The sequence below is a fragment of the Nicotiana tomentosiformis genome, chromosome 9 (genome assembly GCF_000390325.3).
Source record: "Nicotiana tomentosiformis chromosome 9, ASM39032v3, whole genome shotgun sequence".
Lineage (NCBI taxonomy): Eukaryota > Viridiplantae > Streptophyta > Magnoliopsida > Solanales > Solanaceae > Nicotiana > Nicotiana tomentosiformis.
The window spans coordinates 1,390,570-1,406,432 of record NC_090820.1 but is presented as its reverse complement, the minus strand read 5'-3'; the positions used below and the strand labels follow the sequence as shown (position 1 = coordinate 1,406,432).

General features: G+C 35.5%; 1 protein-coding gene across 15 annotated transcripts in view; it reads left to right on the top strand.

Moving 5' to 3' along the window:
- Positions 1–6,221: 6,221 nt before the first annotated feature.
- The window catches only part of LOC104106969 (histone-lysine N-methyltransferase ATX2-like), a 69,961-nt gene continuing 60,319 nt past the window's right edge, over positions 6,222–15,863 (top strand). For 13 of the 15 annotated variants that reach the window (XR_011411301.1, XR_011411302.1, XR_011411300.1 and 10 more), the window contains exons 1-9: positions 6,222–7,679; positions 7,763–7,814; positions 7,908–7,982; positions 8,069–8,288; positions 8,558–8,681; positions 8,793–8,897; positions 9,870–10,057; positions 10,517–10,609; positions 10,714–10,811. Coding sequence is in view for 5 of the 15 variants with exons in the window: in XM_070186165.1 (XP_070042266.1) it covers positions 6,451–7,679; positions 7,763–7,814; positions 7,908–7,982; positions 8,069–8,288; positions 8,558–8,681; positions 8,793–8,897; positions 9,870–10,057; positions 10,517–10,609; positions 10,714–10,811 (2,184 nt within the window). In the remaining 10 variants the exon portion in view is untranslated. The remainder of the gene's footprint in view (positions 7,680–7,762; positions 7,815–7,907; positions 7,983–8,068; positions 8,289–8,557; positions 8,682–8,792; positions 8,898–9,869; positions 10,058–10,516; positions 10,610–10,713; positions 10,812–15,863) is intronic. The other 2 variants (XM_070186169.1, XM_070186168.1) reach the window with 2 other exon arrangements.

Below are 15,863 nucleotides of genomic sequence, written 5' to 3'. Positions count from 1 at the left end.
TGGATGTACTCACGTTACTCCCTGAATCTTGTGTGCAGATCCAGGCGTTCCTGGTCACGGCGGCGGCGGCTGATTGAGGCATCAGAGTTCGAGAACTATCGAGTTAGCTGCATGGCGTTCACGGACCTTGATTTCCCTCCCTTATTCTATCTGCACTTTGAGTTTTATTCTCTAGATACTGTTGTGGATTGTATATTAATTTTAGACGTTCATGTACTCAGTGATACCCCGATTTTTGGGATGGATTGTACCGTATCTTGGTTAAATTCTATTTTAAAATGGCTTTTCTTTAATATAAATTTTTTCGTTGTTATTTCTAAAAGAATGTCTTACTGTGTTGAAATTGTCGAGTTGTGGCTTGCCTAGTTCCATGATAGGCACCATCATGATGGTCGTTTTTGGGTCGTGACATGTATATAGTTGTATAAAAGTGTATAAAAATGCATAATCATAGTAGTGAAAATATTCGTGATACGCTATGCATATAGGTGTATAAGAATAATGAGAAGAAGAAAATGCGAGAAATTCACCAAATACCTGTAAATAATGTATCAGCCATGTATACAGTAGTGTATATTATATATTATTATATAAATGAATCCTATCAATGGAGCTTCACGGGTTCTTTTTCTTCTTCTTCCTTGGCACTATTCTTCTTCCTTGGGCATCTTCTGGAATTTAACTCAAATCTAGCTTAAATCTACTCCAAATCACTTGAAATTTAAGTTTTGAACTCCTCTTAATGATTCCAATCAATTGGGACAACACTCATTCCAAACAACTAACAAATCGAAAAACCCAATCTATGAAATCGAATATTTGAACCACCTTTAATGGTGACTTTTATTTTTCAAAATTGTAGTTAACCATTGGGATCAAAATTACATGTGGAATGAGGATAAGGCCGAGACAATGCCGACACCTTCTTTCTAGTTTGATGATCCAACAACCTAATAAGTGAACCTCTTTAGTGCATGACAATAAACACATTTATCCCCATTCCAAATGGAGGAAATGATCTTCGTATGACTCCAAATAATTAATTCTCTTGCAAATTGATTTTCTTCTTCATCAAAATAGTGTGATTATCATCGTTGAATCTGGAAGAAGAATTGAAAGAGAATAACAATGGTAGAGAAATTTTGGGGTGCAAAGGCGTGACACGGGAAGAAGAAGAAGAAGAAGAACGAAGAAAAAAAGTGCGGGCTAACTGGTGAAAAGTAATTTTCAGTTTATGTACAACCTAGGCTACACTGGGTAAGGGCTTCAAACACGAGCCATTTTCGGATGGGTTGTTGGGCCAAGTGATAAGGGGTGTAATTCTCTCTTAATTATTTAGATTAAATAGTTTTGTTTCATGTAAAGAGTGAACGATCTAAGTTTTTTCGTTTATATGACTTAACACCACTTAAAAAGTTCTAAATTCTTCACCAAAATAAATCAATGTTGTCATTAATAATCTACCAATCATGGTTATTCGGAATTATTATTCATTCACAACTGATATTAAGAATTATCTGTATGCATTGTTATACCACGTCTTAACTCAGTGATAACACACATGAGCAAATGTATATTGCAAATGTATAATGCTTGCCCACTTCTTTCTAGACGAGATATGTAAGTTTTGGTTTATATAAAGACATTGTTAATAATGCTGCTTACTTATACTAGGTGACATTTACTTATCTTTGAAGAAATATTATCTCAGCATATCAAATACAATTTATTTAATAAGTAAATTATAAATTACTTACAGAGCTTTATATAGAGTTTTGTAGACGTGCATATGTTGTGCGCATGTCGTGTGCGTACGTATGTGTATACACTCACGTGTTGTAACATTGTTGGTAAGTTAACGAAGACTAACAAAAACTTAATAACCTTAATATATACGCATATAAAACGATAAGAAATCATTATATGGTAACTTTACAAAAAGAACCTCAAATAAAACGACACGTCATCTGCCTGAAATTTAAATCTTCCTACAACAGAAATAATAACATACTTTTACATGTCCTGTAATTATAATTGTAATTGTGATTGTAATCACTATTTTAATTGTAATTGTAATCACTATTTTTTTTTTGTGGGATAAAAATCAAAACTATTTATTCTCTTCATTTATTTAGGTTTACCGTGCTGTAGATTTTTCATTATTTAGAATTAGGATTCTTTAGTGCCGTAGGGCTTTTACTTAGGTTTAGTATTCTTTAGGTTTTGTTTAGGATTCTTTACTCCTTTAGGTTTAAGATTCTTTTATTACCAATGTTATTTTTGCTTAAAGATTCTTTAGGTTGGAGGTTTTCGTTTTTTTTTTTTGAGAATTCTCTATAAGGTTTTTAGAATATGTATACGGCAGTTTAATTTGGTGCATCTAATCATAGCAATGTTATCAACCACTCTAATTTATTCTGCAATTTTTAATTTGGTGTAGTATGTTTACACACCAATACAACAAGCATTCTTATATTAATTCTTTGGTTGTGTTCCCTTGTTTCATGATTAAACAACCATTGACGCAGGGAATATCAGTACCTATTTCTCGAGGTAATCTATTTTTCTCAATATATGAATTCTTTCTCAAAGTTTAATTCCATGTGGCAATCTCAATGAAGGTTAGAGTTCAACATGTTGTAAAGTTGTGTATGTGAAAGGTATTACAACAATGGTTCTCATAGTCAAATTTTATTTTAAAAAAGAATTTGGCTTGACAAAAATTTGAACCAACTTCCGGAGATACTGGTCGTCACATGTTGAACTTACCGTGGCTTTACACTAATTGAATGTCCTACCAAACACGAAAGCCTTTAGCGAAACATTGTTCGTCTTTTTTACCATTTATATGTATATTTCACACTAGACAACATTGTAATTTTAGTTTTCCCCTAATATTTAGGAGTTTTAAATCAACTAAAATGTATTTATTTAATTTTTTATTATTTGAACTATTCGTAATAGTTGGGACATTAAAATCATTTAGAATTTATCTTATATAAATTATTCCTTATTTGAACCACAAAATTACTAATCTAAGTGTATGTATAGAGGAATAGTTGGACAAAATTTCACGCATAACCTTCATATACTCAAAAGTAAAAGCACCACCGACATAAGTAATTCTTCACTTCTTTTCTATTCTTGTTTTTTTTTTTACCAAACACTTTACATCTTATAACTTAATTTGGTATAATATTTGAAGATGTATCCGATTTTCTTTCTTGTTCTTCGATATTCTCCAGCTATTTGTTTGTTTCTTATTTATTAGTATTAGTTTTAGTTTTTGATTTAGCACAACAAAAAGTTCAGAAGATTTCTTTTGAGTTTACTTAATGACATGTTAATATCCTTGAGTTGAAAAGAAAAGGCGCGTAATCTCTATACAAAAAGATCTAGAATATGTTAATTCTTCCTTTTATGTTGTAAATTTATTGAGTTAGGTCGACATTGACACGATAAAATAGCCTATGATGTATATTACCCATTCATATCTCAATCACTATTGTTGATTTGTGTTTGTTTTTCAAGTTTATAATTACCTAACATATGAGCTTCGCCTAAGGTTTATCATGAGGTTTATCATGAGGTTCAACAGCTTTTTGATGCTCAATTTGATTTTGATAAATTATACTTCTCGAAAGGAAGAGCCATTAATTTTTTTTTTTACCTATTGATTTTTTCACCTATGCAATATTACGACAACTGGTACACATCTTTTAGTAATCACAGTACTAATCATTAACCTCGTACTTAATTAAAGAACGTAATTGTTTTAAAGAACTTTATTGTTTCCTTTTATTAGTTTTTTAGTTAAAGAATAATTTTATTACTTGCTTGTACGGTGACGTAAGGCAAGTAGTGAACCTCATTTCCAATCTTACAAGTTTTGTTCCAAAATTTCAAGTTCACATTAGAAACAAACAAATATTATAAAATATTTTTTTTAATCCTAAATCTTTATCGTATTTTTTGTATGTTATTATACAAGCACAAAACCCCGTAATAAAAACTTTATAGATTTATCTTTACAAAAAAATTTAAATCTCAATTATAGTATTCACTAGACTAAGGGTTCGATAAAGCCACGAAAAGTATATTTCTAAATACCAAATTTACATTTGAAGGCAATATTGTCGAATGGAGTATATTCCTTTTTTTTAAAATATAAGTTCCACCTCTTTCAATGAAAAATCCGCTAACATTTTTAATGTAATACAATTTTTGATCAATCACATTGTGTTTTTATAGACGTGTCTTCAATTACTATATTTAAGCACATATGAAATTTCGTATAATAAATCCATTATCTTGACATATTATTTTAATAATCAACACGGAATAACGCTAAAACTTTACTATAGGTGTGCAACGCACGTACACTAAAATAGTTACTAAAAAAACTTTATATAGGGGTTTGCGGGCGTGCATATGTTGTGCTTACGTCATGTGTGTATGTACATATATTACACATGCATTGTACTATTTATAATCCTTAAAACACACGTTTAAAATGATAAGAAAATAATATATAGTAACTTTATAAAGAAAAGCTCAAACGGAAATGACACATTATTTGCGCGAAATTCAAATATTTTCACACCAGATCGAAATAACGGAATTTTAAATAGCGTAACGAACTTTTAAATCTAGAGAATCGTAACAGTAATGCTATTGATAAAAATTCAAAAACTTTTTAGACGGTGAGTACGTCTTAATTTTCTTTTTAATTTATATTTAGCTGTCTTCAATACTTCATTTACTTAAAAGAAGCCTATAACTTTTTTCACATACCTCAAATAAAAAATATTCTAATTAAAGCGAACAACAAATCTAAAGGAGGAAGAAGAATTCTTAGAAACTTTTTCATACCAAACAGTATGATATTCAAAAAATCAATTATAGACCTTTCATCCTTAACAATATCAAACTTAGTTAGATTTTGATATCATCATTTTAGTTACTATAAATAACAAAATACCTATATATATGTTGTGCTTTACGCCGTGTGTGTATGTACATATATTACACATGCATTATACTATTAATAATCCTTAAAACACATATGCTTAAAATGATAAGAAAATAATATATAGTAACTTTATAAAGAAAAGCTCAAACGGAAATGACACATTATTTGCGCGAAATTCAAATCTTTCCACACCAGATCGAAATAACGGAATTTTAAATAGCGTAACGAACTTTTAAATCTAGAGAATCATAACAATAGTGTTATTGATAAAAATTCAAAAACTTTTTAGACGGTGAGTACGTCTTAATTTTTTTTTTTAATTTATATTTAGCCGTCTTTAATACTTCATTTACTTAAAAAAAGCCTATAACTTTTTTTATATACCTCAAATAAAAAATATTCTAATTAAATCGAACAACAAATCTAAAGGAGGAAGAAGAATTCTTAGAAACTTTTTCATACCAAACAGTATGATATTCAAAAAATCATTATAGACTTTTCATCCTTAACAATATCAAACTTAGTTGGATTTTGATATCATCATTTTAGTTACTATAAATAACAAAATACCTATATATATGTTGTGCTTACGCCGTGTGCGTATGTACATATATTACACATGCAATGTACTATTAATAATCCTTAAAACACACACGTTTTAAATGATAAGAAAATAATATATATTAACTTTATAAAGAAAAGCTCAAACGGAAATGACACATTATTTGCGCGAAATTCAAATCTTTTCACACCAGATCGAAATAACGGAATTTTAAATACCGTAACGAGCTTTTAAATCTAGAGAATCGTAACAGTAACATTATTGATAAAAATTCAAAAACTTTTTAGACGGTGAGTACGTCTTAAATTTTTTTTTAAAAATATTTAGCCTTCTTCAATACTTCATTTACTTAAAAAAAGCCTATAACTTTTTAAACATACCTCAAATAAAAAATATTCTAATTAAATTGAACAACAAATCTAAAGGAGGAAGAAGAATTCTTAGAAACTTTTTCATACCAAACAATATAATATTCAAAAAACCAATATAGACTTTTCATCCTTAATAACAATGTCAAACTTAGTTGTATTTTGATATCATCATTAGTTACTATAAATAACAAAAAATATATATATATATATATATATGTCAAAATATCCAAAACGATTTGATGCAAATGACATGAAGCGTATGTTAACAAAAATAAAAATAAAAAATAAAACAAATAGTAGCAACAAGTAAAAGTGAAACAGTCCTCTTCCACCTCCATATAAATAAGCCGTGTATCGCCCCTACGGCGGGAAACCATACCTTTTTCCCCAAAACCTCCCTCCAAAAGCACCAATCACTCTCCCTCAAATTCCAATCCCCCATTCTCTCGAACCCTAAAAATCCCAATTCCAATACCAATTCAGCTCAAAATCTTCCATCTTCACACAAAACTAGTGAATAAAATCAACTTTTATTCCCCAATTCAATGGCGTTTCCTATCGACGGAGACGCAAAACCTAATCAAAATCAGCAGCAGGTTGATGACGTAGACGATGATAGAGGCGATAGAGTGACGCCGTTAAAATACGTTCCGTTGTGCGATGTTTACTCCGCTACTTCACCTTACGTCGGCGGCGCTACTGGATCCAAAAAAGTTAAAGCCGCTCGCAAAATCCTCCCACATTTCGACACCGACGACGATCGCACCAAACATTATTCACACACACAGCACATTTACTCAATGTCCGCAACGAAACCACCTCTTACTCACTTCTACACTCGCCGCCGTAAAAGGAAACGACAGGATGAACCCTCGTTTTACGACACGTTAGAGTCTGGATCAGTGAAATTAGGTAGTTGCAATGGCGATGTGGGCGAAGAAGAGGAAGCGGGTAGAAAGTATAAGGAGAAGCAGAAGAGGAAAGCGAGTGTGAAATTACGGAATTTGTCCAATGGCAATAGAGAAGATGAGTGCGAAGACAAGGAAATGGTTGTAAAGAATAAGGAAAAACAGAAGAAGAAAGTGGACAATTCAAAGCTAGTTTTTCGGCCCGTGAAAATAGGGAATTTTGTGAATGGAGATAGAGAAGACGAGGGTGAAGACGAGGAAATGGTTGTAAAGAGTAAGGGGAAACAGAAGAGAAAAGTGTTTAATTCAAAGCTAGTTTCTCGGTCAGCTAAACTAGCCAATTTATCGAATGGGGACCTAGAAGACAAGGGCGAAGATGAGGAAATGGTTATAATGAATAAGGAGAAGCAGAAATTAACCAATTTTTCGAATGACAGTAGAGAAAACCAGGGGGAAACTGAGGGCGAAGAAGACAAAGTGGTTATAAAGATCAAGGAGAAGAGGAAGGTGGGGAATTTAGAAGTAGTGAATATGTGTGTCAAGAGTGAGAGGGACAATGAGGGAGAAGATGATGTAGTGGTTGTGAAGCATAATAAGAAGAAGAAGGAGAAGAAGAGGAGGAAGGTGGGTAGTTCGGAGCTGGCAAATTTGGGAGTGGATGATAGTGTTATGTTGAATGAGTCTTGTTTGAGAGAAACTCGAAATAGTGCTTGTAAAAATAAAACTGATACCAATCACAGTAATAATGACTGTAAAGATTCTAACTTTAGGGGTAACAACATTAAGAAGCGAAAAGAAAATTCTGTTTTGGAGAATCACTTGAGTAGCAAAAGCTCAGGGTCAATTCGCACCAAGAAATGGGTTTGGTACTTTTTTCCCTTGTTCAATTTTATGCTTCGTATGTATGTGTTATCATGTATGAAAGTGTTTGGGTTTGTGCGGTTTACAGGTTGAGTTTTGAAGGAGTTGATCCCAAGAAATTTAATGGACTACAATGTAAGGTGTGAATTGATCAAACTTAGAATGATTAGAATGTACTGTGTACTTTTGTTATTATCAGTTTAAGAGACTAATTGTAGAGTCTTTGTTGATAGGTGTATTGGCCATTAGATGCTGATTGGTACTCTGGTCGTGTAATTGCATACAACTCTGAGACTGGACGGCATCATGTAATTGATTTTCTGGCTCCTTTTCGTATAAATTTTGTTTGATCTTTTGAGGTAAGTGTGTGAAACAAGTTTTGAGTCCAATGCAGGTGAAATATGTAGACGGGGATGAAGAGCATTTGCTTTTATCAAATGAAAGGGTCAAGTTTTCTGTTTCACTTGAGGAGATTAGTCGTTTGAAGTTGAGATCCAGTGATACGAGTCCTGAAACTGATGGAATTGATGTTGATGAGATGGTTGTATTAGCTGCTACTTTGGATGACTGTGAAGCTCTCGAGCCTGGAGATATTATATGGGCCAAGCTGACTGGTAAGTTATGTCCTTTATTTGCTACTTCTGAATTTTTCTGAGCTTTTGATAACTTCTGGTGTGATTTGCAACTATATCATGTCCACTCTATGGTTACACACAGTCAATAAGCAGCTAGGAAGAAGCTCTCAAAGTAGAAGAAATAACAAAGATAAAAAATTTTAGCAACTAAATTTTGCATGGTTGTTTACTTCCCGGAACAAATGTGAGTTCAAAATCTCTCAAATGGCAAATATCTGATTTTTCATTGGTTTTATTGGCCAATACAGGTCATGCCATGTGGCCGGCTATTGTTCTGGATGAATCTCTTGCTGGTGGGCGTAAAGGTCTAAACAAAGTTTCAGGGGAAAAATCAGTTCTTGTGCAGTTTTTTGGCACCCATGATTTTGCTAGGTGTGCATTTTGGAAGTTTATTTTGAATGTAGTTGGAGTTGTATTTACTATTTAAGCAGTATGCTCAATTACTTCGTTGTGGGCTTATGAAACTTTGTTATTGAATTCCAGGGTTAAATTAAAGCAAGTTATATCTTTCCTGAGAGGGCTTCTTTCTTCATTTCACCTCAAGTGCAAAAAGCCAAAATTTGTTCAAGGTTTGGAGGAAGCAAAAATGTGAGCCTTGTTGATCCGAGTTCATTTTTTTTTGTGTCATTTTGTCGTTACTTCACCGGGATTAAATGTTTTGCATGTCCTATATTTGTAGTTTTCCGTCCGTCTGGTCCTTTGCTAGATATTGTTCTTTCCATTTTATGTCTGTCATTACAATAGGGAAAGCTATTGTATTAAACTAGTAGAAATGCTTCTTAAAAGGTTGATGCATACATTATATTCTTCTCATGTGAAAGCTTTGATGATTAAAGACATGATTCCTGTATTTGTATTTTTTTTGCATTTTTAATTTTTCTTTTTCACATGCATTGAACTTTATGGCCCCACTATGCACTATTCAGCATGGCCTTAGATCATAAGGTTGTCTCATTGGTAACTTGACACTGTTAATATAATACAGTGAAGCCAAATAATTGGATATGTTTCTTGCTAGAATTGTTAGGTGTTAATTTAGGCCTTTGGTCTTATCTTAGCCTTTATCTCAGTTTAACATAGCAACCCATAATTACCAATATTCAGGTGCATGTGCTATATAATTTGCTTTGATCCTTTAGTAATATTAGTGTTGGACTTCCAGCCAAAACATTGTGATCGATGTTCATTGTATTGGAAGAACACACCTTAAAATGCCTTCATTTTCCGACTTTAAGTTCTACTTTAGTTAACAGATAATTAAATAAGTTACACCCATCCATGCCTAAAATCTACTGTTCATTATTTTCCTCGTCTTATGGAGTTCAAAGGTTTCTATTGTCCTTCGTGAAGCATGCTGACTTATAAATCAAAAGTCTGGTTGTGAATTTAAAGTTAAAAATTTGTTGTGCCTTTTTCTTTGTTCTGTCTGCAAAGAAGTTTCCTTTTACCTGTATATGCTGTATTGCTGCCTTTGGTTTGTGTATCTTTGTATCTTCCTACCTAGTATTAGCTCGGTTTCTAGGTTTGTACTGATTTCATACTTCTGTTTTTCTTGATCAGGTATCTTACTGAACAGAAGCTCTCAAAGAGGATGCTGCGGATACAGAATCGTATCACTGCTGATAACAATACTGAAAGCGAAGAAGGTGAGGGCAGTTCTGATTCAGAGGATGAAGGGTTGAGGAGAAAGCTTGAGGATATCAGAAGTTGTCCATTTGAATTGGGGGACTTGCAAGTAGTTACCCTTGGTATTTTTTCAAATCTTAGATGCTTACTGGAGAGCAAAAGAATGCAATAATATTTTATTGTATTGGGTGTGTTTTATATGTTTGAGATTGAGATTCTCATTCTTCCAGATGTATCAGAAACCATTGACCATTCCCCACCCTCTTCACCCTTCTTACATCATGAGATTTTTACCTCCAATTAGATAATCTGTAATTCAATATGGTTTTACTACTTTAGTATATAGCTATCCCAACAGTTGATTGATTGGTTTAATAAGATTCTATGGACATAAGCTAATCAGTCATTTTGTCCATGAAAGCCACCTCTGTAACATATTATCTGCCAAACTGCAGTGTTCATTTTTCCCCTCTATTTTGTTGAGTAACATTCCCTATTTTCATAATTTGACTTGATGTTTTCTCTTCACTTGATGAATATTTGATATATATCAGTCTTCATTGTGCAAATGTCCTGTACAGGGAAAATAGTAGAAGATTCAGAGCTCTTTCGAGATGAGAAATATATCTGGCCAGAAGGTTATACTGCTGTGAGGAAGTTCCCTTCTGTAACAGGTAATTTGTTCATATTTCCTTCTCCAGCAACAGTTCTGCTGTGCCTTTGTTTGAATTAAGTGGTATAAAATTAATCCATTTCTTCTACTTCTCAATTGGGCCAGATCCCGGTGTACGTGTCTCGTATAAGATGGAGGTACTGAGAGATCCTGATTTCAGGACACGGCCTTTATTTAGAGTTACGTCAGATAGTGGAGAGCAGGTATTCTGCAATTCAATGATGTCAAATCAAGTTTTTATTTTTTTCTTTAATTGCTTCATTCATTCACTTATATGCTCTATTCTCCTTTGATTCTGCAATTCAGTTTTTCAATTGCTGTCAAGTTCCACGGTCTCCTATCTGACTTACGAAGGCACTGAGTATATTATTGTCACAATTAATTTTATAGCACCTTTTTGAAACAATGGGCCTCTTGTTCAGATTCTTCATATCCATTCCAGAATCTGAGAGGAACTTTTCTTTTTTCACCTTTTGCTAAGAAATGTTGTGTTCAAAGTACTAGTGCTTGTGAACTTTAAGCATTGGATAGAAGTTATCTATAGATGTAATAAAGGACTGACTGATCTATTGAAGCTCATTAAGCTTTTCAATTAGATGAAAAGGACACTACACTATTCTCTCTTATAAAACAAGACTGATGCCCGAAGAGTAAAAAGGTCAATCATGCTCTGCTGATAAAAAGAGGGTCAATCATACTCTAAGATTGAGTTAAAGGACTACAAGGTGGAGGACAAGACCAGACAAAATGGATTGAATTAAATTGTGAATTTGATGATCTCAAGCACTTTGAGATCCCATAGGAATGCCTGGAGAGAACATAAGTTCTTACATTATGTTCTGTTCAGATACTGCTGTTGAATGCTTAAAACAGTATTTGTCTCTTTTTTCTATGTTAGTTTATAGATATGTATAGTGTAGTCTTGTCCCACATTGGAAGAGGAGTAATATCTCCTTGTAGTGTATAGCTATAAATAGGGACCTCTTGTATTGTATTTATCATCCAATATCAATAACATATTTTCTCCCGTGCCTTCTCACATGGTATCAGAGCATTAGTGAGAAAAGATCGCTGTGCGTTATTCCAGCGTTAACCGGGAAGAAAGAACTTAGTCATCGTATAATTTTTCCGGTGATCTAAGGCTTGTCTAAGTGAAAGTCACTTTCTGTCGGTGTTGTGCTAAAACCAACACCACCACGAGGTAGATCACCCTCCGACTACCAACCCCTGAAATTTTATCCGGCAAAAAAGCCGCCACGCTCCTCCACGCGCCGGCAACAACTTTTCCGGCGAGGGTTCCGGCCACTTTCCGGCCATTTTTTCGCTAAGCTTCTTCAGGACAGTGTGCTCTCCTCAAAATTCCGAGCCTACCCATCTAATTCAAATCAAATTCCGGCCACTTTTATATTTTTCCGGCGTGAACAATGACCTTTCTGGCCATTTTTTGAAAATATTTCTTCAGGACAGCTTGCTCGCAAAGGAATTCCGAGTCTATCCATCCTGGTTACAACAAATTCTGACAATTTTGGAATTTTCCGGCGAGCTACAGTGTTTCCGGCATGAACAGTGTTCTGTTTCCTGCTGTAAACAGTGTTTCTCAAGCTATTTCTTCAGTTTTCTCACATGAGTTACTTATTTTCACTATTTCAAGTTAACCATACTACTACAAATTGTAGCGACATGGGAACCGATGCTTTTAATAGTCGGATGGTTTCTTTAGCAGAGTATATTGAGTTCCTTCAGTATAAAGCATGTAAGCAGACATCTTCTGAGATAACTTCTGTTGTTCAAACAGGTAATAACGTGACTTGTTTCTCCCAATCTTCATCCTCTGAGTCTTGGGTCATTGATTCAGGTGCATCAGATCATATTTCTGGTAACAAATCTCTTTTCACTACTATTTCGTATTCTCAATCTCTTCCAAAAGTCACAATGGCCAATGGGTCTCAAACCATGGCAACTGCAATAGGTCAAGCAAGCCCACTTCCTTCCTTACCTTTAGATTCAGTCCTTTATGTTCCCAATAGTCCTTTTAATCTCATAGCTGTTAGTCGCTTAGCCAAATCACTTAAATGCGCTGTTTTATTTGTTGATGACCATGTTTTTATACAGGAACGTAGTACGGGGCGGATCATTGGTACCGGGCGTGAATCAAACGAACTTTATTACCTTATCCTTGCTAAATCACATGGACTCACATCTTGTCTTCCTTCTACAACTTGTCCTGTTACTGATTCACCAGATTTATTACATAAACGGTTGGGACATCCCAGTTTGTCAAAACTTCAGAAAATGGTATCTGTTTTATCTCACTTGTCAGCTCTAGAGTGTGAGTCATGTCAGCTCGGTAAGCATACCCGCTCCCATTTCCCTTGGCGTCTTGATAATCGAGCAGAGTCATCTTTTACTTTAGTCCATTCAGATGTTTGGGGTCCTAGTCGGGTTAGTTCCACCTTAGGATTCTGCTACTTTGTCAGTTTCATTGATGATTATTCCAGGTGCACTTGGATATTTTTGATAAAAAATCGATCTGAGCTGTTTTCTATTTTCCAGACCTTCCACGCTGAAATTCAAAATCAATTTGGGGTTTCTATTCGCACATTTCGTAGTGATAATGCCCGAGAGTATTTGTCTTCCCCATTTCAGCAGTTTATGAAATCTCATGAGATTATTCATCAAACATCTTGTCCGTACAAATCTCAACAAAATGGGGTAGCTGAAAGAAAGAATAGACATCTTATTGAAACTGCTCGTACCCTACTCATACAATCTCATGCTCTGTTGCGTTTTTGGGGGAAGCCGTTCTTACATGTTGCTATCTTATTAATCGTATGCCATCTTCAGCTATCCAGAACCAAGTTCCATTCTCTGTCATGTTTCCCCATTTACCTTTGTTCTCTCTTTCACCCCGTATCTTTGGAAGCACTTGTTTTGTCCATAACCTTACTCCAGGAACAGATAAGTTAGCTCCTCGTGCTCTTAAGTGCGTATTTCTGGGTTTCTCGAGAACACAAAAGGGGTATCGATGCTACTCTCCTGACCTCCAGCGGTACCTTATGTCCGCTGATGTTACCTTCTTTGAAACCCAATCATACTTCACAGGTTCGGGTCATCACTTAGATATTTCTGAGGTACTACCAGTTTCATCTTTTGGAGATTCAGTCACTCCAGCTCCACCACCTACAGCTCCAGTTGTAGCTCCACCACCTATAGCTCCAGTTGTAGCTCTACCACCTATAGCTCCAGTTCCACCACCTACAGCTCCGGTTGTAGCTCCACCACCTATAGCTCCAGTTCCTCCACATAATCCAGTTCAACCTTCTGCAGCTCAACCACTCTTGACTTATCATCGTCGTCCACATCCAGCATCAGGCCCAGGTGATTCACGCCCCGCATCAGATTCTGCACCTACTGCGGACTTGTCTCCTCTTAGTCAACCAATTGCACTCTGCAAAGGTGTACGATCCACACTTAATCCTAATCCCCACTATGTCGGTTTAAGTTATCATCGTCTGTCGTCACCACATTATGCTTTTATATCTTCTTTGTCCACTGTTTCTATCCCTAAGTCTACAGGTGAGGCACTATCTCATCCAGGATGGCGACATGCTATGATTGACGAGATGTCTGCTTTACATGCGAGTGACACTTGGGAGCTTGTTCCTCTTCCTGCAGGTAAGTCTACTGTTGGTTGTCGTTGGGTTTATGCAGTCAAAGTCGGCCCGGATGGCCCGGTTGATCGGCTTAAGGCTCGTCTTGTTGCAAAAGGATATACTCAGATTTTTGGGCTTGATTATAGTGATACTTTCTCTCCCGTGGCTAAAGTAGCATCTGTTCGTCTCTTTTTGTCCATGGCTGCTGTACGTCATTGGCCTCTTTATCAGTTAGACATTAAGAATGCTTTTCTCCACGGTGATCTTGAGGAAGAAGTTTATATGGAGCAACCACCTGGTTTTGTTGCTCAGGGGGAGTTTAATGGTTGTGTGTGCAGATTGCGCAGGTCACTATATGTTTTGAAACAGTCCCTCGAGCTTGGTTTGGTAAGTTCAGCACAATTATTCAGGAGTTCGGCATGACTCGTAGTGAGGCTGATCACTCTGTGTTTTATCGGCTTTTTGCTCCTAATCTGTGTATTTATCTAGTGGTTTATGTTGATGATATTGTTATTACTGGTAATGATCAGGATGATATTACTAATATGAAGCAACATCTCTTTCAGCACTTCCAGACTAAGGATCTGGGCAGATTGAAGTGTTTTCTAGGTATTGAGGTCGCTCAGTCTAGCTCAAGTATTGTTATTTCACAGCGGAAGTATGCCTTAGACATTCTTGAGGAGACTGGAATGATGGGTTGCAGACCTATTGACTCTCCTATGGATCCGACTGCTAAGCTTCTGCCTGGACAGGGGGAGCCTCTTAGAGACCCTACAAGATATAGGAGGTTGGTTGGCAAATTGAATTACCTCACAGTGACTAGACCTGACATTTCTTTTCCGGTGAGTGTTGTAAGTCAGTTTATAGATTCTTCATGTGATAGTCACTGGGATACAGTTGTTCGCATTCTTCGGTATATAAAGTCAGCTCCAGGCAAATGATTACTATTCGAGGATCGAGGCCACGAGCAGATTGTTGGGTACACAGATGCTGATTGGGCAGGATTACCTTTTGATAGACGTTCTACGTCTGGATATTGTGTTCTAGTAGGAGGTAATTTGGTCTCGTGGAAGAGCAAGAAACAGAATGTAGTTGCTCGATCTAGCGCCGAAGCCGAATATCGGGCCATGGTTATGGCGACGTGTGAGTTAATTTGGGTCAAGCAGTTGCTCAAGGAGTTAAAGTTCGGAGAAATCAGCAAGATGGAACTGGTGTGTGATAACCAAGCTGCTCTTCATATTGCGTCAAATCCGGTGTTCCATGAGAGGACTAAACACATTGAGATCGACTGTCACTTTGTCAAAGAAAAAAATACTTTCAGGAGATATTGTTACAAAGTTTGTAAAGTCGAATGATCAACTAGCAGATATTTTCACTAAGTCTCTTACTGGTTCTCGTATTAGTTACATGTGTAACAAGCTCGGTACATATGATGTGTATGCACCGGCTTGAGGGGGAGTGTTAGTTTATAGATATGTATAGTGTAGTTTTGTCCCACATTGGAAGAGGAGTAATATCTCCTTGTAGTGTATAGCTATAAATAGGGACCTCTTGTATTGTATTTATCATCCAATATCAATAACATATTTTCTCCCGTGCCTT